The 26,214-nt window shown below is 34.5% G+C and overlaps 1 protein-coding gene across 25 annotated transcripts in view; it reads right to left on the bottom strand.

The window, feature by feature from the left end:
- Positions 1-26,214, bottom strand: part of MON2 (MON2 homolog, regulator of endosome-to-Golgi trafficking) — a 114,602-nt gene that overhangs the window by 18,261 nt on the left and 70,127 nt on the right. For 8 of the 25 annotated variants that reach the window (XR_014803486.1, XR_014803483.1, XR_014803485.1 and 5 more), the window contains 8 exons: positions 23,621-23,914; positions 20,491-20,689; positions 17,284-17,912; positions 12,506-12,659; positions 11,475-11,603; positions 6,527-6,717; positions 2,828-2,888; positions 1,580-1,703 (listed from right to left, as the gene is read on the bottom strand). Coding sequence is in view for 13 of the 25 variants with exons in the window: in XM_084956244.1 (XP_084812370.1) it covers positions 1,580-1,703; positions 2,828-2,888; positions 6,527-6,717; positions 11,475-11,603; positions 11,892-11,909; positions 12,516-12,659; positions 17,284-17,912; positions 20,491-20,689; positions 23,621-23,914 (1,789 nt within the window). In the remaining 12 variants the exon portion in view is untranslated. Of the gene's footprint in view, positions 1-1,579; positions 1,704-2,827; positions 2,935-6,526; positions 6,718-11,474; positions 11,604-11,891; positions 11,910-12,505; positions 12,660-17,283; positions 17,913-20,490; positions 20,690-23,620; positions 23,915-26,214 lie in introns of all 25 variants that reach the window. The other 17 variants (XM_084956248.1, XM_084956245.1, XM_084956247.1 and 14 more) reach the window with 5 other exon arrangements.

Below are 26,214 nucleotides of genomic sequence, written 5' to 3'. Positions count from 1 at the left end.
ATGGCCAAAAGGCAAAAAGAAAAGGAGCTCATCATTGCTAGTTATTAGAGAAATGCAAATCAAAACTACAATGATGTATCACTTCTCACCACTCAGAATGGCCATTACTAAAATGTTTATAAATAATAAATGTTGGAGAGGATGTAGAGGAAAGGGAAACCTTCTACACTGTTGGTGGGAATGTAAATTGGTGCAGCCACTATGGAAAATAGTACAGAGATCCTTAAAAAAAACTAAAAATAGTTTCCATATGGTCCATCAATCCCACTTCAGACAAAACTATAATTCGAAGAGACATGTACCCCTATATTCACAGCAGCACTATTTATAACAGCCAAGACATGGAAACAACTGAAACGCCCATCAACAGATGAAAGGGTAAAGAAGATGTCGTGTGCATATATACATATACATACAATGGGATCTTAGCCATAACAAAGAAGGAAATAATGTCATTTGCAGCAACATGGATGCACCTAGAGATTATCATACTAAGTGAACTCAATCAGAATGAGAAAGACAAATACCATATATCACATATAGGGAATCTAAAATGAACACAAATGAATGTATCTACCAAAAGAAAGAGACTCAGAGACATAGAGAACACACTTGTGGTAACTGAGGCCGGGGAGGTGGGGGGATGAGGAGGGAAGGATTGAGAGTTTTGAGTTTAGCAGATGCAAACTAGTATATAAAGGATGGATAAACAACAAGGTGCTACTATATAGCACAGGGAAATATATTCAATATCCTGTGATAAACTATAATGGAAAAGAATATGAAAAAGAATATACATACATGTATAACTGAGTCACTTTGCTATACAGCAGAAATTAATACAACACTGTAAATCAACTGTACTTCCATTACTTTTTTTAAAATAGAAAGAAATAATAGCAAAAGCAACTTATATACATCTCCCAAAAAAGTGGCATGATATAATCAAAAGAAGCATGCAGTTCTTTTTAAGTATGAACTTTGATCTCCAGCCTTAAGTTTGTGGGCAAATTTTTTCCCTTCTGTAATATGGCAGAACCCATCCTCAAAGAATTGTTGTAAGGAATGAGATTAATATTCTAGCATAATACCCTGCACATAGTAGTCATTCAGTAAATGTTAGTTCCCTTGACAAATACTAAGGCTTTTTTTTTTTTTTAATGGACTATCTGAGAGGTTGGTATTAATATCTTCATTTTATAGATGACAAAAGTGACAGCTAACCAACTAATAAGTTAACCAACAAATTAGCCAATTACTAAGGTGGCAGAATACACTCTCATTACCTCTCAGTAATCCATGACTTCTCAAAACCAGTAATTTACGTCTGTCTGCAAAGATTTAGGCAGCTTCTATAAGTGTTTTGCAATTGGATTCATTACACATAGTTCACAGAATACTTACATTTTCCCCTCATAAACTTTAATGTTATATATCACATTCTTAAAAATTACCTTACCATTCCCCAATTTACATTTACAACAATGATAGGAATAAACATTTCTATTAGAAGTCAGTTTCTTCAAAAGTACTTCACTGCTTACTAACATTTTTTTAAAAAATCATTAAAATAACATACCTGTAAATGAAGATGACTGAGAATGTATTGAGCCCTTATTAAGCATAGTCATTATCTGACCAACGAATTCCTTAGGAATAAAATTGGCGTAAGGTAGTATCTCAGTGCTGATAAGCTGAACTACCTGAAACAAAAGAGGCAAATATAAAATACTCTTTTCTTTGAAAGAGTCTGACTCAAATGATAATTTCTAGAGTAAAATTTAAATTTTATTTTAAAAGAAAATCAGTTAAAGAATCTTTCTTACTGGCAGTACACAAGCATTTTAGTGTTAATATGCAGGATAACTGTTTCCCTCATGTTTTAGTAAACAACTTTATTACAAAAGAGTCAATACTATAAACTATTTAGTATACAACTTTAATAAATTTTTATCTTCAACATGATAAAGAGTCCTCTGAAGAAAAAGTCAGCATAACAGTACACGTTAGAATATTCAAAATAGGATTAATAAAATCTAAATCACCTTTTAGAACCACAAAAATGAACTATTAAGAGGTAATATTACTTCACTTTTGTTAAATAGCTTATTTCTAACATACAATGTGATTCTGCCTTCCAAAGGAAAAAAAGTTTGAAGAAGAGTTTATGATTTAATACAGCAATGGGACAAAAGGCAATATTTTCTACCTATATATGATGCCTATGTTTTCTATGTACACTTTAATTGATTTGATTTGATTTATATAAAATTCCCCACCCCATTTAAAGGAAAAAAATTAAAAACCCCCAACAAAAAAAATCTTCTTTTTTGTTGTTTTTGTGTGGGGTGTTTTTTTGTTTTTGGAGGGTTTTTTTTGAAAAATTATTTCTTTAAATTTCATTTATAATAAGCAAAATATATTCTTTTAAAAACACTCATTATTTGCTTCTATAGCTGGCTAAAAACAGAATCTAAGAAACTTACTGGTTAATTTGATTACAAATATCTGCTTTGTCAAAGTGTAAAATATGATCTCAAATACATGCTTATTGAATGATGGATTTATTTCACTAAATCAATTCCATCTTAGAATTATTAAATGGACACAACTAAGTAACTAGACAATATGCATTCAGCACAAAGCGAAAAACTATAAGGAAGTCATTTTTAAAATGTCAATGACTGAAAAATTAAACTTTACCTTTGTGAGAGTTTTAATGCTTTTAGGTACAAGCTCAACCTATTATGCAATTTATAGTTTCACCATTTCTACTGTTTGGTTTTTATAAAAAATCACAGGAAAATGTTTAAAAAAGCTTCCTCACCTCAACATCAATACTTTCATTTCTTTGAAATTCTTGAATAGAGAGGTTATCTGGAGGTATGCTAAAAAATAAATAAAAGACCTGATTTGATAAAGGTGAAATATTTCCTGGAAATACAAACAGAAAGTAAACAAACATGATTCAGATATCAAAAAAATATATTTTCTCACCCAAGTTAGGAAATTATCATTTATTTAAAAGAATGGTATTTTTAATTAAAGTAATTAGTATAAGTGACAAAGCTAATTACAAACATGAGATTCCAGCAACAAAAATACTTGGTCCAAGCTTGAACTAAACAAAATCTATAGGACTAAACATCTTTCAGTAAAAAACAAGGAAAAGTAAAGATACTTTTTTGAGTTACAGCAAAAATTACCACTGTGAAAAAAACCTAAATTCACTTAAATTGCCAGAGATTTAAGAGAGCTTTGGACAAAACACTGAATCATTCACTCAGAGATGGTCCATTAATCATTAATTTGGTGTGGGTTTTTTTTTTTTTTTTTTTTTTGGTCTTTTTGTCTATTTTAGGGCTGCGTCCAACTGAATATGGAGGTTCCCATGCCAGGGGTCGAATCTGAGCTACACCTGCCGGCCTACGCCACAGCAACTCGGGATCCAAACTGAGTCTGCAACCTACACCACCGCTCATGGCAATGCTGAATCCTAACCCACTGAGCCAGGCCAGGGACTGAACCCACATCCTCATGGATACTAGTCGGATTCGTTAACCACTGAGCCACAGTGGGAACTCCTAAATTAATGTGTAATAAATATGATCTATTAAACATCTTTAAAATTAAATATAGAGAACATCTGAAAATAAGAGAATTGATTCAATTCTACAGAATTAATTTTTGATTATTGATTTTTCTACAGCAGAAAGTTATTCCAATAGGATCAAAATAAATCAACAGTTCTGAAGGAACCAGACAGAATTTTAGACCCTGTAGCTCTTAATAAGAATGAGAAATAAAATGCTATTAAACTTATGAAACAGTGAAATATTAAGCACTTAAATCACCTGAAAACAAGATGGTAATGATTATTACAATAATAACAACAACAAAAATTAGACAGACAGCCACTGTATTAACAGCTTTATTTGTATTAACTCCTATGTTTCCACAGTAGCCACAGGACTACCATTTAATTGACAGAATAGGAAACTAAAGCTTTGAATGGCAGGTAATAATACCAAGAACACACTGTAAATAAATGACAAGACCATAATCTTAACCTAGACTTAGATGATATTTGAGCCAAGGTTCTTTTCTTTTTGTGAAAGTTATAAATGTAAAGAGTAATATCACATTTACATTTAGAGGTAAAAATAGTATACAGTTTTGTATCTAGAGCTCTTTTTGCTCTACTTGGTATAACTTGGTTTATCTAATCACAGGTCTTAAAATACACCCATACACACAATCACCAATTGGCTAACTACCAATTTTTTTAAAAAGCTCTTCAGGAATATACAGTAATGATATTAATGTTATTGGGGTCATATATCAGAAACACTGAACTGTATTTTTAAAATATCTTGTAAAGAGGGAAGAGAGTAGCATACAAAGCTAAAAACTGAAAGGTTCACTCCTCCTAATCCTAATGATCAATAAAATCAGGAATTTATTTGATTTTACACAGGGATCTCAGAACCTAAACCAATTTTACTTTATAGTTAATAATTTTAAAGTTTGGCCTTACTAGATACCCTAAGCATATCAATAAACATTACTTGAACTTTTAAAAACACAGATGATTAACAGAATTTACCTATAAATTATAAAAGGAGATAGTCAATATTTCAAGTACAAATGGGCATACAAGGTCCTTAAAATTTCTAAGTTTGAAGAGTACAACATTTTTTTCATGAATTTTTATTTGAAATAAGAGGCTTCAAACTGATAAAGTATTATTTGTATTTTTTAATCAGTTCTCTCTGTATGGTACATTAAAATTATTTTTTGAGATACAATTCATACACCAAAAAAGTCTCCTTTTTTGGGGGGTGGGGGGTGCCACACACATATCATACGGAATTTCCTGGGCCAGGGACTGAATCTGAGCTGCAGCTGCACCCTATGCCACAGCTGAGGCAACAATGGATCCTAAACCCACTGTGTCCACCCAGGGATCAAACCTACACTGACACAGAGATAATGCTGGACTCTTACCCAACTGTGCCATAATAGGAACTCCTATATCTGTCTGCTTCATGCAAATCAACATAGTGATTTAGGGAACAAAGTCCACAAAGAACTCAAATATCCAGGGTTACTTTAAAGATGAAAACATAATTTGTTTGACTCTGCTTTGTGAGTCACTATGATCTTCCTGCAAATACAAAGAGCATGCTTGCATTGGTATCACTAAAATTTCTAGAGGTGAGAAATATATAAAAAACCAAAACAAAGTCTCACCACTTAAGGAAACAGAAATTAAGATCACATGTCATTACTTTCAATTTTGAAATATCAGATAAGCTTTTATAGAGAAAAATGTGAGTTAACATTCTGCACTCTACAACTTTTTTTGCTAAATAACTAAACCACATTAGAAAGGTAGACAGAAATTTCTTCAGTTAAATCACTCTTAAATAGACTCATCTGATCATTAACAATGTGCCAGTGCAGCTTTTTTTCAAGTATACCAAATTTATAATTTAAATGGCTTCAAACTAATAAGTTCACATGGTAGTGCATGGCATGTTCATCATTCCATAATTTTAAAAAATGGTTAAAAATAGAAATAGAAAAAACTATTGTTTTAGATATAAAACAATATATAAAAATAGAGAAATCTTTGTTGTCCCAGAATTTCACCACTATAGCACAAAGGAAAATTAGACTGTAGGAACACTAAAGACTACCTATCACAGCTATTACTGACTAAGTGCATCTTTATTAAAGTGACACATGTTCGATCAGTGCTACCCAACGGAACTTTCTGTGATGATGGAAATATTCAATGATCTGCACTGTCCACTAAGGCAACCACTAGCTACACATGGCAATGGTGAAATGCAGCTAGTGAGGCTAAAGTACTGAATTTTTAATTTGACTTAATTAAAATTTTAAATCAATTTTAACCAGGGGTTACTATACTGGATAGTACAGCTCTAGATGGACCACAGCAGACTCCTCATCCAAAAAATTTAGTCCATGTTCCACTTATCCTACTCTCATTCAGTGAGAGATCAAAAATAGCATCCTTAAAATACGTCCTCAGTTGGAGATTATTTGGTGAAAATTCCATTTTTCTTTGCTAAACTTAGACATTTTAAAGAGCTGTTCATTATAATTGATAATCTTACTTACTCTGGAAAAAAAAAAGATTTTCTGGAATTGTTTTTCTATCGTAATGCCAAATGGCCATCACATTTTTTTAATGGATCTTCTTAGCTTCATCAAGTTAAAACCATGGCTCCTTAATTAAGATATATTTATATGGTTTTATACATAAATTCCTATCTTACAATGAACAACACACTAAAGAGCAAAACTGTCCACTGTTCACAGATAAAGTACCCACTGGATAAATGACTAATCCACTTGTTCTTTGTATACAATCTAGGAATCTTAATATTCAATTACTGTGTTAGTGAATAATGAGAAATACTGTTTTTAAAGCAATTAAAGGTATAATGTTCACTTCTTAAAAGACTGTTTTAATTGTAAAAATTAATGAGCTGACCTTTTAGTAAAGAGAAAGTCTTCAAAAGTGTTGGCTAGTTCTGGCCACATACTGTCAAATTTTCCGGAAGAAGCATGCTGCCGGGCAACAGGTAGCCCAATAGAAAGAACTTTGAGGAGAGAAGATACTGCTAGTTTCCATGTACTTTCAGAAGGGCAGGAATACTTCAAACTGAGAGGAACCCTAAGAGTCTGTGAAAATAAACATAGTCTAAAATAAGTACTCATTAAAACATATACAACTTTTAAAAACTATAGCTGAGAGGAAAAAAAAACAGGTATTTTCATTTTAAATAGGATGTTATTTTCTAGGAAGCCAATTCTCAGACATGGTCCTCAAATCATACTGTCTAGAAAGATATACTTTTAAGCCCTATGTCCATTTTATAAACAATGACCCTGAATAAGTAATTATCTTTTTGAATCTCAGTTTCTCATCATAAAAATAGGGATGTTTTCTGAAAAGCTAAGAGTAAAAGTAGGAAACTTACAATTTTGCAGCTTCTCTAACTTGAGGTTATAAAATTAGAAAACTCTGTCATAGTTCTCCTAGCAGAAAATAATGGGGTTTCTCACATCCAAAAGAGATCAACACTGCTTACATTTTTCAGCTAATGGTTAGGTAAACAGAGCATAGGGCATCAATACTTTGAAATCTTATGTTTTACCATTAAAATTCTCTAAATTTTATACCCTACACTAATATTTTATTTATTTATTTATTTGTCTTTTATCTTTTTAGGGCTGCACCGGTGGCAATATGGAGGTTCCCAGGCTAGGGGTCTAATCAGAGCTGTTGCCGCCAGCCTACGCCAGAGCCACAGCAACTCGGAATCTGAGCCGAGTCCGCAACCTACACCACAGCTCAAGGCAACGCCAGATCCTTAACCCACTGAGAGAGGCCAGGGATCGAACCCACAACCTCATGGTTCCTAGTCGGATTTGTTTTCACTGCTCCACAACAGAAACTCCATACACTACTATTTTAATGTACATTTATTCCTTTTCCAGATATTTGAGAAAAATTGTTAAGTGAAGAATAATATGATCCATTAATTCCACTCCTGAGCATATATCCTGACAAAACAGTCATTCAAAAAAGACACATGCACCCCTATGTTCACTGCAGTGCTATTCACAATAGCCAAGACATGGAAATAACCTAAATGTCCACTGACAGATGAATTAAGAAGATGTGGTACATATATACAATGGAATATTCCTCAGCCATAAAAAGGACAAAATAATACCATTTGCAGCAACTAGAGATTGGATGCAACTAGAGATTCTCATACTAAGTGAAGTAGGTCAGAGAAAAAAGATAAATACCATATGATATCACATATACAGAATCTAAAATATGGCACCAATGATCCTATCTACAAAACAGAAACAGATCTCAACCATGGAGAGCAGACAGGTGGTTGCCATTTTGGGGGTGGGGTGGGGGAGTGGGATGGATGGGGAGTTTAGGGTTAGTAGAGGCAAACTGTTATACTGGGAATGGATAAGCAACGAAACTCTACTGTACAGCACAAGGAACTATGTCCAATCTCTTGGGTTGGAATATGATGGAAGACAGTAAGAAAAAAAAAAGAATGTACATATATGTATAACTGGGTCACTTTGCTGTACAACAGAAATTGAAGAAACATTGTAAATCAACCATAATTTTTAAAAAAAGAACAACAGTTTATCTTTAACCTTTGAGGATATAGCAGTAGAGCATCTGAACTATGTATAATGACTAAAATATTGAGACTGAGTTTTTAATTGGTAAACTTCTGAGACAGGCCGCTGTTAATCATTAAAGAAATAATTTGGTGGTTCAAAATGAATTTCTCTGATCATAGTTCTGTCCAACAGCTAGAAGACTAGACCGATCAAACTACCACAGCAAGCTACCCCAGAGCACCATCACCAGCATACCATCTGATACTGCGCATTAGAGCAAAAATTGTTTTACATAAAAATTCTAGTCTGAGAAAGATAAAGAGTAGAAGAGATACATTTTCATATATCAATGCTATGGAGAGAACGTAAAACCCAATTTCATCATCCTCCACACTATTACTGAGTTCTTACATAGTGAACATATGTACCATTACATATTAGCATGAAATGGGCTTCCATTAACAGATAATTAGCCGATCCACAATCTATCCCTCTCCCCTTCCCACAGCCAGTTGGGAACCAGAGTAACTGGATGATAAGCTTATTAAACCAATTCATGTACTCCATTTGTCTGGCCGTAATTACTGATTCAAGACTGGGCATAGCCCTAAAGCTAGTTCACTTAAGGTTAATTTTAGTAACTTAAGACGAATGCAATAAACATACACACCTGCCACTGACATATAATCCCTTTATTAGCCTACAAGTATAAGGAGAAACACAGGATGTAGTCAACCCTTGGAAAGCAGAAGAAAGAAGAAATTTTTGGTTTCTGGTTATTGTGCAGAACTGCTGGATCAACCAATCCTAAAGTGCTCCATTTATCTCTCAATTTCCCAGCTAACTATACTAATAAATATACCCTTTACTGTTAAACAAGTCAGAGCCTGAATGTGTATCATATGCAAACAAAAGAATACTAAATTATATACCGGCCACTCTGAATTAACACATTATAACTCAAGGCTAGATAAAAGAAAAGCATGGGTTACTACTGTAATATTTTACCATGTCAAGGATGTTAAACACAGCAGATATACTTGATTTATACATTTGTTTTTTAAAATTTATAAGGAACTAATATAGAGATTAGTATATAGTATATACTCAGTAAATCTATGTGGAACTGGGAAATTCAGTTCTTGCTGTTATAAAGCTCACCATTTTCGAGGAAGGAAGCGCCTTCCTTAATTGTGGTTAATTCCGCAATACAATGTAGTAAATAGCACCGACAAAGTGTTCAGGAGTACATAAAAGGGAGTATTTAATTCTTCCAAAAATACAAACTGAGGAGTCCTGTCGTGGCACAGCGGAATCAAATCCGACTAGGAACCATGAGGTTGCAGGTTCGATTCCTGGCCTCCCTCAGTGCATTAAGGATCTGGTGTCACCTTAAGCTGTGGTGTAGGCTGCAGACACAGCTCGGATCTAGGGTTGCTGCGCCTGTGGCGTAGGCTGGCAGCTACAGCTCTGATTTGACCCCTAGCCTGGGAACCTCTATATGCCGCTTTGGGTGCGGCCCTCAAAAAAGACAATAAATAAATAAATAAATAAATAAATAAATAAATAAAAATACAAACTGATGCATGTACTATTCCATGTTTGACCTTTCAATGATTAAAAAAAAAAGTCTGATTCCTTATGATGATAAGACCCATAGCCACTTTTTCAGACCTATTTCAGGACCTGTCACCTCCCTAAATGGGATTTCTCAACATTTCTTTAAAATACACGATACACATTGCTTAATCTATCTATAATATCTCTCTCTCTCTTTTTACCTAGAAAACTCCATTACTCCTTCTCCAAGATCCCCTAGGCAGTTTAATTATCTCCTAATCTATTAAAGGAAGGGGGAACTGAACTAGCTAGTTGTCAAGTATCACTAAATGCAGTAAATCAACTGATTCTCTTAATGGTTAAAACATTAAAGTGGTATTATACTATCATTCTTTTATAGATGAGAAACACTCTCTGGTTCATTTGCCCAAAATCAGAGAGCAGCAAGAAATAGCAGTGCACTATGCTAAGTCAAGTCTATCTAAACAACAAGCTGCCTCCACTCAGTATTCTTTACTTAGTACTTAATATACTGTATTATTATTTGGTTGTCTTTCTGTAGATCCTTTACTGAATTACTAAATGTATGGATTATCTTATTTTTATCTCTACTATGTGTTAGTACATGGCAACAGACATGCTTAAAAATTATTCTCAATAAATGAGGAGAGGGAGGACAGTTTTGACAGGATGAATACTGAGGGGTAGAAAGAAGTATGGCAAAAATCAAGAGAACAAAGAATTTTAAGAGGGCAAAGGCAGTACCATGTTATAGGAAAGATAAGGAATTAGAAAAGGGCTTAGAATTTGAAGATTTGGTCTTCCATAACCTCAGTAAGTAGTTTCTGTAGCTTACAATATGGAAGTGAACCAGCATAACCAACAGGTTAGATTAAGTAGTGACTAGGTGAAGGCCACAAGCTGTTTCAAGGAGTTTGGATGTAAAGGAAAGCTGAAAGAGAATAGCAACTTGAATAGCAAGTCAACTGAGAGAAAGTTCTTACATAAAAGGCCTAATCAGTTTCCCAGAATAAAGTATAAGAGGCTGAAAGAAAAATGAAAGAATTATCAACAAAGAAAGGCAGGAGGAAAAAAGGATGAGCACAAAGAGAAGGATGAGCCTTGGAACAGCAAAGACCGTCTTCCTTGGGGAAAGAGAATTAGATTGGCCTGTAATTGTCCAGTAAATAAAAGGCATGTCTACATACTAGGTTAAGAGTAAGATTTAGGTTTGTCCTTCAAAATGAGGAAAAAAACAGGAAATAAGCTTTAGAGGAGTGAGACATAGTCAACAAGAGTGAATTTTAATAATGGTTATCCATGTACTAAGGAACTGGCTTCCAAAAAGTCAGTTGCATGATCAGTTAAATCAATAGGCTGCACTGTAACTTTCTCCCTGAATGCTCATCAACCTTAAAATATGAGGAGTACTGCCCTAAGAAACAGGGGCCTCACTGTCCTATGAGGCAAAATTTAAGAATCCTAAAAAATCGAATGCATACTTACCTTAAAATATTTTTCATTAAAAAACCTTCTCATACTTTAGAAAAACAGCTTCCTAAATAATGTCCATGAATGCTGAAGAAAAGCCATTAGAAATAACATAAATGATATTTTTCATTTATCTCAATATATAGCATATTATTACCTAAAGAATATTTTTAATAATACTGTCATCATTAAATAAAAGTATAGAAATTTTTTTAAAAAGATACCTTAATAATATTTTGGAGTACTTTCTCATTCACCACTGCTTTGTGACAGGCTGTTTTTTGGTATAAATCCACAACTACTTCTAAAGACCTTTCAGCAAATGGTACATAATTCAAGGCAACCCATTCTGCCTAGAAAATAATATTTTTACATGTAGTTAAAATAAAAATAAGATTAAATGAAATCATTATTTTCAAAGAGAAAGCTTCTTTGTCTTAAAGTTCAGGCCTTGGTTTTAGGTCAGACTGTATTACATGCAAAGTTTTCCAAGAGATATGTACTTCATGAAAGAATAATTTTCAGCCAGGCAAAATTTAAAACTATCAGAAAAAATACATAGAGCATTCTATTAAGAAGTGGGAAAGATGTACTTTATTTGTTGCCAATAGGTTAGGACAATTTTAGGAAATTTAACTCACCGGTGCAAATAGTTGGATCTATTGTGATTCCATTGTGTTGCAAGACAAATAGAATGAGAAAAGTTAATACACATTAAAACTACTTTTTGGACCATGTTAAATTGTAATTTTTATGTTGAGTGAACAAAATCAGCATGTGCATGCATTCAGCAATTTACTTTTCCCCTAAGCCAAAACAAAGTTAAAATTTGCCAACTATGGCTATAAAAATCTTTTATATAAAATCCAACTAAATTTCACACCAGTAGTAGACGACTTCTTATTTAGTACATACAGATTTCTTCATTTTGTATTGCAGGTATCTATTTCAGATGCGATTAGGCTTAGGGATTTAGAGTCCATTTTGTAGTGGGATAGGGACACCAAGAAAGGAACTTTGAAGAAAGACGTATTACAGAGTAACATGAAAGGCCAAACTTTCTGGAGAACCACTAGGAAAAGGAAAGTAATGAACAATAAAAAAGGAAAAAAGAAAAGGTCTTCCAAATAGTGTTTCTTTTCAGCGTAAACTGTTAAGACAAATGAAAGTTTGTGAATGAAAAATTTCTGAGATCATCAAAGTCCATCTTAAGTGGAACTATGTTTATAAGCCATACTTATAAAGTATAATTTACAATAAATTACCTGATTATATTTCGCATTTGCAATGTGTTTTGTTTCCAGTTGTCCATACTGTGGAGGTTTACAGGAAAATTCTACAAATGCCAGTAACTGGTCAAATATAGCTGGATACATTATCTGCATGTTTTCAGGTCCTATACAGATAGCCTATGAAAACAATAGATGAACAGTAGAATGCATAATCTGAACTCCACTAAGTTCTTTACTGTATATTCATTTGTTTAACCAAAGAATCTTAAAGATTGTCCTATTTTATGTCAAATATTATACATTTTTTTTTAGGCCCTGAAGGACATTTAAGTTATTTTAAACTACTACTGAATGAAGTATAGGCTAAATATATTAATAAGCTAAAAATGCTTTTTAATTAAAAATGTGGCTCATTACTTAGCAGAATAAACAAAGGACAATCACTTAAAGAGAAGTTCTAGACAGTTCTGAGATTCCACAATCTGATCATTTGTTCAGTAATATAGCCATTAGGCCATTTAGAATGCTTCCCTGACCAAGATGATACTGACTTCTACTTAAATGAGGACATCAATTCACTGAACTGACAGCTGATTCCTGCATCATGCCTGGTCCACAGACTTTAATAAATAATCATGTTCATTATAGTTGGGAAAACAAATTATGAATGAAAATTTGTTTCTAAAAGAAATGTACATATTAATTTTTCACAGGACAGTTGAATACTTAGGGTTTAATGTACCTGAACATTTTAAAACAAGAAAAATTTAAAAAGTTAACAGAAATTAAAATTAATGCTACAAATTTCATAAAACAAAGAATAAAATGTATATTCTGACAATGCAGACTTTAATTACTTCAAATATGTTGAAAGCACTTATATGTTTTTATTTTTTTCTAGCAACAAATGTGTTTTCTTCTCCCATTCTTTCATATTTTTTTGTTTTAATGTTCATTTTCCTCTGTGGGAAAAATATTTAATGCTATTATTTGTGAAGTATCTGAAATATACAAAAGGAATGAGGATTCCATACTTGAGGCACCCTCAAAATACAAAATCAAAATTGAACGCATTTCAAAATCTTAAAGAATTTCTTTAAGAAGATTTATATGTTCATCCAGTCATGGTTTTAATCTGTCTAAAACAGACCAGTTTTATTTTCCCTCAGAGAAGAGCTTTGGCTGAAGTTTTAGATAAAACTATCTTGAGATACAAAGTAGATAAAGCAAAGTGCTGCCCATACGTACATTAGATCATTCTATAATTACAATGTGAAAAAAGGAGAATAAAGATATCTAATACTAGAGTTCCTGTTGTGACTCAGCAAAAAGGAATCCAACTAGTATCCATGAGGCCTCTGGTTCAATTCATGGGCCTTGCTCAGCCAGTCAAGGATCTGGCATTGCTGTGAACTGTGGTGTACGTCACAGACACAGCTCGGATCCTGTGTTGCTGTGGCTGTGATATGGGCTGGCAGCTACAGCTCCAATAAATATGGGAATTTCTATATGCCACATGTGCAGCCCTAAAAAGCAAAAAAAAAACAAAAAACAAAAAAAAAACCCTAATACCATCTCTATTTGATTACCTTTTTTTAGAGATAGTGGAGAACTTGAAAGATACACAACCTAAAAAAATTCTAACTACCTCTAAGCTTCAGTCTTCTTTATTGCTCTCTTGCTGAGTCTTAACTCTTAGAAGTAAACAGTAACTGCTGTGGAAAAAGCGATAATTATCCTAACTGAATTCTTTTATTTCAGTGAAAGAAAGAGAGAGAGAGGGAGAGAGGGAGGGAGGGAGGAAGGAAGCGAGAAAGAACAAAAGAAAAAGCCTGTGTGAAGACCTTAGAAAACTAAGTATCAAAATTTTTGAGGAAACGTCTTCACACTGAATAATAGCCTGGACTATATGTTTTGATTTTTCATGGTCCTTTAAAAACCACATACTAATAGTGTGATGGTGAATTCTGAGATCTTATAATGCCTAATATAGGAAGGAGTTCCTGCTGTGGCACAGCAGGTTAAGGATCCAGCATTGTCTCTGCAAGGGTCAGGTTAAATCCCTGGCCTGGTGTGGGTTAAGGATCTAGGTTGCCTTAGATCCCTGGCCTGGGAACTTCCATATGCTGTGGGAGCAGCCAAAAAAGGAAAAAAAAAAGCATGACATAGAACAGACATTTCTTTCTTTCTTTTTTTTTTTTTTTTGCAACAAACTTCATTTAAGAAAAAATACCTTACTGACTTTTCTTCAGTTTTCTAATTTTTATCAGAAAAGCCTATAGTATAAATCTGATAACAGATTTTAGTCCAAAAGCTACAAATCAATAAGCAATCTGGATAATATTTCCTACCAGTCCTTAAAAAAAAAAAAAAAAGAAAGAAACTGGACAACTAACTTTTGACATGGTTCAAAGTTTCTCTAAGTCATTTTAAATAATTCATTCTGCGCCTACCAAGAACTTAATCCTTTGCTAAAGAATTTGATAATGAAGACAGTAAGAGCTAACGTTGACTGAATGTTTAACCATGCAGGGCACAAAAATGCTGTAAAAATACTATCCTATTTAATAAGAATAAAAGCTGTAGACTTATTATTTGCCTTTTATACATGAGGAAGCTGAATCACAGAGAGTTTCAAGCCTACCTCAACTAAGAGGAAGACAGTTTCACTGGGAAACCCTACATGGGCACCATTCATATACAATGCAATGGTGGCCTCTGGATACCACTCCAGCAGCCTTGATCATGGGGGCAGATATGGTAACCAGCCATGTGACTTTAGGAAGTTTAGCAATAAATAAGACAGAAGACAGATGCAGTTTCCTGAACTCACAACTTGGAGAAAGGAGATAATCAAATTTTCAGGTCCCCTCGTATGTCAAAATACCTTGGCAAAAAAAAAAAAAAAACATCATATGCAACCAAGTCATTTTGGTTGCAAACTCATGAAATGAAAGCCAAGAGAAGACTATGACCCTGAAGCCCTAAACAACATAAGGATAATCATGAAATTAGAAATGAGTTTTTTCCTGTAGAAAGGAAAACAGCTTTTAATCAATAAAATGTTTTGCAGAATAGCTTATTAAAGAATAAAGTCCCAAAGCAAGTAAATTTTGGTTATGAAAAAATTTTCTGACACCTGAAGAGGAAAATATAAAAACATTCTTATTAATAATGAAATATGTTTTCTGTTAGAAAATATTAAAGACCCTATATGTTTGAATTATTCAAATATTATGAAACATCATTTAGAAAATCACATAAGTAATAAACAATGACTAGAGAGAAAATTAGTAATGTGAAATGATACCAATTGGTATAAATGAATAATAAAGCTTTCTAAGCTTCTAACTGAGGGCAGATGTTACTTTTAAAGCCATTAAAAGCTCACTGATCAGAACAAATTCCTAGTGGTTGAGATAAATGAATCAATTTGTTTTCTTATTGCCAAAGCAGGGTTTTTAAACAAAACAAAATTACATACTTTTTTTTCCTTGAAAAGAATTTTGGGAGTTTGTTGTTTCTTTAGTATCCTCTACACATATGTAAAATCTTGACTTAAATATCTGAATGAGAGTTCTAGATTATGGGCATCCCACAAGACTTTATGTTTTCCTTTTCTGATAGAATATCTTTTCCATTTTCTCTACGGCAGTATATAAGCAACTTATGTTCACAGTCAATCAGAGAGAAAAAAGTTATTATTGACAGGCTCCTTTTTTCCCCCACTGAAAATAAAGGCAGCTCTTTTGATTTCAACTATGGAAAAATGATATCCCTGCAATAAACTGTTTGTTTTTTCAATTTTTTTTTTGGGGGGGGCTGCACCTTTGGCATTGGAAGTTCCCAGGCCAGGGAGCAAACCTGCACCATAACAGTGACAATACCAGATCCTTAACTGCTAGGCCACCAAATTCGCTATAATAATTTTTTTTTTTTAAATGCCAGGTCCTCTTACCCTATAATTGTAGAAATTCTAAGTTTCTACACAATTTGTTTCTCTGCACAGCATAACTAGGGGTAAAGCAATCAAGGGATAACTACTCATCCAGACTTCCTCCAGAGTCAGTCAAGGTGTATTACAGTGTAGCAGGAACTGCCATTCTTACTGTGAAAGTTTTCATCACTCTAGTGGTACATAATGCATTTAATTAGAGAACATGATCTGCAGTACACAAGTGGCTACTGATAACACATGTGTAATTAGAATCTACTTCCATTTTAATTTTGTTAAACTATCGTAGCTACTTTGTTGGGATTGCTGGCTCTTCAGTTGGATTTTTTTTTTTTTTTCCCAGCATTTTGGTTGCTGTGAACTAATGGTTACCTTGACAATTTAAAGAATTCTTGGATTTTGATCCGATCTTGCTTGCTAATTAGAATTTGCTCAATAAATTTTAGGTCTATTTAATAACTTTTTTTGCAGTAACACAACATACATAGCTTAAAAATATATCTTTTTAAAATTTCCGTGAGAAAACACTTTATAAATTTACTCTTTCTCTTTTTTTAAAAAAATATAGGCTTCCAACAATTCCAGAGCTGGTGAAAAGAAACAAGAGAATGCAGGCAGTTTCTTAAAGACTCTCAAAACAAATGTGAATTACCTTTTAAAATATATTTTAAAAACTCAAGTTTTAAAAATAACTGAATCTTTAAAATTCTGCATCCATCTCAAAGTATACATACACAATGATCTTGATGACCCAGAATTTATCCCAAAAAATATACAGCAAAATAAAAAAAAATCCCAGAAAACCATATGCATTAATACTTAAGACAGCCTCTAAAATTCTATTACCTTTTGGAGAACATCTAGAGCTGTAAGTACAGCTTCCTGTAAACTGGTCAAAACTGCTTCAGTATAAGATGGAAGAATGAAAGGAGATGCATCTGAACTTATTGGGACTGAAACAGCACTGTGTAATATGACTCCCAATTTTTGCAAGTCATCCATGTTGAAACCAGTTTTTATGTGTTGATAGAGAGCTGGAAATATCTGAATTAAAGCTGTAAGAAAAGGCTGGCTGGGAATGAAAGTTAGTTTATCAAAAGTAACAGGAGGCTTAGTGCTTTCAGATCCAATTCTATACCAGGTATTCCAAGCAGCCCACCAGAGATTCAAATCTTCAAGCTCATCAGTCACTATGGGTGGCTCAGAGCTGCTATATCTTCCAAGTCTTTCTCCAATGGAATCTGTCCTTACAAATGGCCTGTTCAGGCCTGGGCCTGATATGGACCCTATAAGGACAGGCACAGGTACATTTACTGCTGGTGGTGTCTCAGGCTTATCTGAGTCTCTGACAGGTGACACAATCTGTAAAATTTCTTGGAAGCTTTTCAGTGCAGCCAAAGATACTTCATTATTTTTGCTGAGTGCTGCTGACTGTATATGGTCAAGAAGAACATCCCATGCTCTTGAAAAATCTCCTATATTAGGAAAAAATGGAAAAAAATATATATCACCATAAAAGTGATCCAATTTTTGATTGCTTTTAGATACTTTAAGTCTATTGGCTTTTGGAGTTCTCTTGTGGCTCAGCAGGTTAAGGACCTGGCATTGTCATTGCAGTGGGATCGCTGCTGTAGTGCGGGTTCAGTCCCTGGCCCGGGAACTTACAAATGCCACAGGCATGGCCAAAAAAGAAAAAAAAAAGTTTATTTGCTTTATTTTTTGGCTTAAATTCACAGAGAACTAGGAAAAAAAAATGCTTAGGTACTAACAGCATGGATTAAAATCATTACAACCTAAAAATCCACTAAAAAACATTGTTCTCTGATATAGGAATAAATGGTATCAAGAAGAGATTAATGAAGTATATTAAGCAAGGTTTTGATCTTAAAAACAAACAATCATGTACGTATACATGGTTACACTATTTCCTAGTACCTCTAACTTAGGCGAAAATAAGAAGAGAGCAAAAACAAAAACTTTTCAGGGAGTTCCCGTCTTGGCTCAGAGGTTAATCCCTGGCCTTGCTCAGTGGGTTAAGGATCTGGTACTGTTGTGAGCTGTGGTGTAGGTCGAAGACATGGCTCAGATCCCACATTGCTGTGGCTGTGGTGTAGGCAAGTGGCTACACCTCCGATCCAATCCCTAGCCTGAGAACCTCCATATGCCATGGGTGTCGCCCTAAAAAACAAAAAAAAGCAACAAACAAAAAAACCTTTTAAGTAACATCTTCAATCTACCCATCTACCTTTATTAAGGATTAAGTAGGATGTTAGGATGTTCCCATTCTTAAGCATATTAGAAAAGCTGTAACAATATGATGCGTCTTTTAACTGTCTAATTTTTTTTTTTTTTTGGTCTTTTTGTCTTTTAGGGACGCAGCCACAGCATATGGAGATTCCCAGGCTAGGGGTCCAATTGGAACTATAGCCCCTGGCCTACGCCAGAGCCACAGCCACACTAGATCCAGACCAAGTCTGCAACTTACACCACAGCTTACGGCAACACCAGATCCTTTAACCACTGAGCCACCATGGGAACTCCTCTCTAGATGTTTAAAATAAGCTATATGTCATACTCCATAAAACCTTAACTTTATACTTTGTTTTCATATTTAAATAACTTTACAGTTGTAGAATTTTCTTAAAACAGTTTTTCTACATAACAGTGAGTTGTCAGGAGAAAATGAAGAATAGACTATCTTTTTATAATGAGTCTAAATTTATTTCTCTTGTGTAAATTTTAAATGAACACAAAAAACTAAGATTTAAAATGTATATGCATGTGTGTATCTCTATCTATGTATCTATCTATAGAAAGAGTGAGCCCTGGGTAAACAAGATAAACACCACACAAAAAAATGCCCATGAAAAGGCTAAATATGCATAAACATAATATTTTTTTAAAAATAATATGTACAGCTTGCTCACATATGTATAAAAATATTTCTGTTCATTTTTCTCAACCGTCCCCATCCCTACCACCAGAATGGAAGTACTATAATCTATACCAGAGTCTTAACGGTTTCAATACTACTGACACTTTGAGTTGGATAATTCTTTGTTGTAGGGGTTATCCTTTTCATTGTAAGATGTGTAGCAGCATTGCTGGCCTCTACTCCCTCAGAAGCCAGTAGCGCATTGTCCCTCCCAAGGTGTGACAGCCAAAAATGTCTCCAGACATAGTCAAATATCCTGTAGGGGAGGGAGGAGGTTGGGCAGAATTGGCTCTGGCTGAGATCTATACCACCAACAGCTTCCTAGACGGTCTAATAGTATCCTACCATTCTTCTTTGTGGCCATTCCATTCTACACATACGATCCAAAGTGTTCTTTCTGAACTGCACATCACATTATGGATTAAAACCTTTCAGTGGTTCTCATTGCTCTTAGAATGAAGTATTAACTTTTGAACATAACCTACATAGTGTTGCAGTCTGGCCTCTCTCCACCTCTACAACCTTATCTAGAGTCACACTTTTCCTTGATCTCTTCATTCCAGGCCTTCAAACATGCCAAGGTCCTTACCATCCCCACCTCCTCAATCTTCTCATCTCTTTTACATGTTCTCTCTGCCTGTAAGGCTCTTCCCAGTTCATAGTTCATCTTACTCTTGCCTGATGAACTTAGATAAAATATTACCTTCTCAGGGAAGCCTATATATACCTCACTGGCCTGGATAATTAGCTATGATAAGCTCATCATCTATTATAAGCTCCTTTGTAGCACTGATCACTGTAGCAATCCTGTATTTATGTGTGTAATTATAGTTTCTCCCTTATACTCATGAAATAGCAAGGATGGTAGATATATGGCTCATCATTGTATCCCCCAGAGACTTAGCCATGATAGGTACACATTTCATATCTTTTCAGTGAAGCAAATGAAAACATGCATGCTCATGCACACAGCACACATAACACAAAGACTGGCAGTTAAGATCAGATATTCTTGGGAAGCAGCCCTGTCTATGAATTTCAAAAGAATCTTCTGTATTTTCCAAATTTCCTTTAACATGAATTACTTACACACTCAGAAAAAAAAAAAGTCTATCTACCTAAAGGTTGCAGTAAATATCTTCTAGTGTTGAAGATTCTCGCTACGCCGGCCAGTGTTAAAACCCATGTCTCAGCCCACTGCTTCTCTGCTGTGTCTCTTGAATGATGAATGAGGATATTGCCACCTCCAGACTCAATCTTTTCTTTGTCTGCAGTGGTAGAAGACTCTCGAACTCGGTCCAGCAGATGAAAGAGAACCTGAATATTTATAAAAATGCACATAAAAAGTATTGATAGCACAGCTTAAGTAAGAGCATAAGAAATTAGGCATTGTTATAAAGAATTATACCTGACAGTCTGATTAATCCCCATATATTAGAGGAAAGTGACCAACAGAAGTATCCTTCTATTCTTAGGTTTATCTGTAAGGTCATGGAATACGAAAAAAACTGGATAGAATATTGTCTAAGACTTGTTGAGCTGAGGTGCCAATGGAGCATCTATGGGGTAATGTACAAGAAGAGAATGAAGCTAAGAAGAGAGATCTAGGCAAGATAGAAAGAGATTATGACTGAAGCTTCAGGAGTGGATGAGGGTGCTTGAAAAAAATCAAGTAGGAAGTGGTTAGGACTCAGGGAATGTTTACATTTAAAATGTAGATTCGGGGGAAAGAATAGGGGCCAATAAAATAAAATAAAAATTGATTAGAGATGCAGACACATGCTGTGGAAGAGGAGCCAAAGGAAGAGAAATTCTGAGGAGAAAATAGTCAGCAGTATTAAGTGCTACAAAAAAGGATAAGGATTGGGTTTAGGGCAAAAGACTTGGAAATTAAAAGACCATTAAAAGACCACCTGTAGAGTCTATGAACGATTTCTGTGGTTTAAAAGATATGTTCTCAGAACCAGTAGTATCAGGAGCCTCAAAGACATGCAAATTCTCAGTCCCTAGGCCAGGAGAAGGAAATGAGAAATTCTAGGGGGTTGGGGACAGTGCCTCAGCAATTTGCTCTTTAACAAGACCTCTAAGAGACTCTGTCACACTCTAACATTTAAGATACTCTAAAGTAAAAGAATCTGGATATCAAATTCTTGTGGTTCCCAGGGGAGTATGGGGGGAAGCAATGGGATGGACAAGGAGTTTGAGGTTGGCAGATGCAAACTATAATATTTGGAATGGAGAAGCAATGGGGTCCTACTGTACAGCCCAGGGAAATATGTCCAATCTCTTGGGTTAGAATGTGATGGAAGACAGTATGAAAAAAAAAAAAAGAATGTATAAATATGTAAGACTGGGTCATTCTGCTGTACAGCAGAAATTGAAGGAACATTGTAAATCAACTACACTTTAATCAACCCAAATGTCTACTGATAGATGATTGCATCAGGAAGATATGGTATACATACACAATGGAATACTACTCGGCCATAAAAAAGAACAAAATAATGTCATTTGCAACAACATGGTTGGAACTAGAGACTCTCATACTAAGTGAAGTAAGTCAGAAAGAGAAAGACAAATACCATATATGGTATCACTTATATCTGGAATCTAATCTACAGCACAAATGAAACTTTCCACAGAAAAGAAAATTATGGACTTGGAGAATAGACTTGTGGTTGTTAAGGGGGAGGGAGAGGGAGTGGGAAGGACTGGGAGCTAGGGGTAAATAGATGCAGAATGTTGCCTTCAGGATGGATTAGCAATGGGATCCTGCTGTGTAGCACGGGGAACTCTAATCTATTATGATGGAACACGTAATGTGAGAAAAAAGAATGTACACACGTTATGTGTAACTGGGTCACCATGCTGTCCAGTAGAAAGAGCATATAAATAAATGATTAAAAAAATTTTTTTAATTACAAGGTGTAAGGGAATTCAGGATAGAGGTGAGAAGGAAAAAACCTTTTAAGATTTAGGCAGCAAGATTAACAATGAAAAAAGAAAAAAAAAAGAAGAAAAGACAAAAAGGGGGAAAAAAGATTAACGAAGAAGACAGGAACCAGAAAACATATTAAAAAAAAAAAACGAAAAAACAAAGGGAGTTCCCGTCATGGCACAGTGGAAAAGAATCGGAATAGGAACCATGAGGTTGCGGGTTTGATCCCTGGCCTCACTCAGCAGGTCAAGGATCCGGCTTTGCAGTGAGCTGTGGTGTAGGTCACAGACGTGGCTCAGATCTGGCGTTGCTGTGGCTGTGGCACAGACCAACAGCTATAGGTCCAATTAGACCCCTAGCCTGGGAACCTTCATATACCATGGGTGCGGCCCTAAAAGACAAAAAGATTAAAAAAAAAATTAATACAAAGAAAACATCAGTTTGTTTTTTGAAGCAGTAAGGGGCTCTTAAGTATGTTTGTGATATGAGGAGAAAGCAGGAGTAGGAGTTGAAATAGAAGACACAGGAGAGAGCAGGGCTTTTAATTATTCTTCTTAGGGAACATTTAATGTTGATTTTTTAAGAAGACATTTTGAGGTCTTCTTATTAAAGTGAAAACTGTTAAATACAATTAAGGTTTACCATACTGCTTACTGTCAAACTTACTGACTTCAAAAATTAACAAAAACAGTGAAATGATTATAAATAGAATTTTATTAAAACGGAATGGATTAAACGAAAAGAGAGAGCCTTTTAGCAAAAAAAGGGATGCTCACTAAAACATCCTTTGATAGGATGTTTTCAAAAAGAAGATAAAAATGAAAAATGAAAAAAAATGAAAGTGTATAATTAATGAATAAATGTTGAATTTACAAATTAGAGGTGATTTTTGCTTGGTGAATCTACAAGTAAGTTTCACTATTGTTATTTTTATTTATGAAATTTTCATTTGATTATATCTGAATTACAGGTAGTGGTTTAGCAACTACTGGTTTTACTAATGGGGAAAACTAGGGTGGGGGGGCTTGTGTTGCAAAGGCAGAAATTAAAGACAGATAAAAAGAGGAGTCTTTCAATATTTAATTTGTTCTCTGTGAGGTGCAATAAAAAATAGGACAAAGCTAACATTTTCTGTTTTGTCAAATGCACAAATGTATGGAAATTCTTCTTTAAAAATCAATAGGAACAAAAGTGAACACCGTAAATCAACTATACTTCAATAGGAGCAAGTTGAATAGGAACAAGTTGAATTGAAAAGTACAAAAGCATGTCTCAATTAAGAGCTGTTAACTCAAGCTATTTTACAGTACCTTCCAAATAACAGTGTGCCACGTTGAATGCTGTAATAAAGTTCCATGTGCACCAATTGTTGAAAACAGGGTTTGCCCTGCACTCTTTCTGACAGCAGGACGGGGGTCCACACATAGTTCACCCAACTTTGCATAAAGACACAACCACAAGCAGTCAAACGGTGGTGCAGGATGGAAAGGTCGATTTAAAACCACTCCTTTCTCTTCTGCCTGCTTTTGCTGTGCTGCTTCTTCTTTATTTAATTCTTTTTCAATAGTTTCTCCTCTTTGGAAAAAATAATCTGAAATATTCCACTATAAAGCAAAGGAGAAAAATACCACTTTACTCATAGATTTTATTTTAAATACATAAATAAATATGTAACACATAGTTTTTCAGAATAAAACTTAAAAACAATTACTTCAGAAATTCCTTTGCTAGTAGAGTGGGTTTAATAGAAACATCTCTTCCTCTGTCAAGTGTCTCTATCTGGTTTCAGGAGAATTTGAAGGGGCAATCTTGTGCTAACAGTAATATTTTTTAAAAAAATTCATGCAGCCAGAGTTTCCTGGTGGCTCAGGAGGTTAAGGATCTGGCGTTGTCAGTGCTGTGGCTACAGCTGTGGTGCAGATTTGATACTTGGCCCAGTAACTTCTTCATGCAGCAGGTGTGGCCAAAAAAAATAAATGAATAAAAACTTAAAAAATTGGTGCGGCCAGTGTGGAAAACGGTATGGAGGGTCCTCAAAAAACTTAAAATGGAACTACCATATGATCCAGTGATTCCACGCCTGGGTACATATTCGGAAAAAAAAACCAATTTTTTTTTTAAGTTTTCGGAAAACACTAATTTGAAAAGATACATGAATCTGCATGTGAACAATGGCATTATTTACCATAACCAAGATGTTGAAGCAACTTAAGTGTCAGATGAATGGATAAAGAAGGTATAGGAGATGGACAGATTCCAATGTATATGCCCTCAAAAACTCCCTCCATGAGTGCACTCAAAGATACAAGAATCTTATGGCAGCACTGCTCTTAATAGCAAAGAGTGAGAAACAACCCAAATGTTGACCAAAGGTAGACTGGATCATTAAACTCTGGTATAATTAATAGTACAATGAAATACTACATGATTACATCAACATGGATGAATCTCAAAAAATAAATGTTGAGCCAAGAAACAACAAAAGAGGGGAGTTCCTGCTGTGGCTCAGTGGATTACGAACCAGACCAGTATCCACGAGGTTGCAGATTCAATCCCTGGACTCACTCGGTGAGTTAAGGATCTGATCCAGCATTGCCGTGAGCTGTGGTGTAGGTTGCAGACACAGCTCAGATACAGCACCACTGTGGCTGTGGTGTAGGCCAGCAGCTGCAGCTGCAATTCAACCCCTAGCCTGGGAACTTCCATACCCACCAGTGTGGTCAGAAAAAAGCAAAAAAAAAAAAAAAAAAAAGAAAGAAAAAAGAAACAACAAAAGATTAAAGTATGATTCTACTTATTCTATTTCATAATCAGACAACTCTAAATGATATACAGTTTAAAGACAAAAGCATAAAGTGATAAAAAAAACCACAGAGAAAAACAAGGAAGTAAGTAACAGAAATTTCAGGATAGAATTGACTTTGACAGAGGAGATCAGTGCAATCTGAGAGGGGAATATAAAAAGTCTTAAGTACAGTAATGTGCCATTTCCTGGCCTGAGTGATGGGTACATCATTGTTTGGATATATCTTTACTTCACATTAAAAGTTAAAGAAATGAAGAACTAATGAAAAAGAAAAAAATGTTTAATATGAAAAATTTTAAGAAAGTACAGAGAAACAGGGAGACTATATCAATACACAGAAATACCCAACATTTAAATATAATTGTTAATATTTTGTCATATTTACTTCATGCCTATATTTGATAATCTCTACTAAAAAAGGTTTTAAAAAACATAACAATGACACCATTATTACCCAACCAAAATTATCAATTCCTTAATATCATTTAACAATGTTTTGTAATTTCATGCAAAAGTAATTAATATCTCCAAATATGTCTTATGAACATAAACATGAACATAAACATAATGTTAATGTTTAATCCATAGTGAATTAACCAAGCACTCTTTGGAAGCAATTATATACTCAACATGCCTACGTTTTTCCCCATGATTATATTTTTAATCGTAAAATATTAACTTACCCAGCTTGTGAGGGAAATTTAAGTTTGACTTTAAAAACTTCTGAATTGTAATATATATTTAAAAGAGTCTAAATAATTGCCTTTAAATAAATTTATACTGTTTACTTCTCTATATGTTTACTTCATGTAATATTAACACCCAGGGCGTTCCCAGTGTGGCTCAATGGGTTTTGAAGCCAACTGTTATCCATGAGGATATGGGTTTGATTCCTGGCCTTGCTCAGTGAGTTAAGAATCCAGCGTTGCTGTGAGGTGTGGTGTAGGTCACAGACATGGTTCGGATCCTGAGTTGCTATGGCTGTGGTGAAGGCTGGCAGCTGCAGCTCTGATTTGACACCTAGCCTGGGAACTTCTATATGCTACAGGTACTGCCCTAAAAAGCAAAAATAAAAAAATTTACCTGTACCCTAAATTA

The sequence above is a fragment of the Sus scrofa genome, chromosome 5 (genome assembly GCF_054392235.1).
Source record: "Sus scrofa isolate SSC_HxYL_T2T_F1_AM1 chromosome 5, Sscrofa_HxYL_maternal_Yorkshire_Landrace_v2.0, whole genome shotgun sequence".
NCBI lineage: Eukaryota > Metazoa > Chordata > Mammalia > Artiodactyla > Suidae > Sus > Sus scrofa.
The sequence above is the reverse complement of the archived record's forward strand: the minus strand, read 5'-3'. Positions and strand labels throughout refer to the sequence as shown.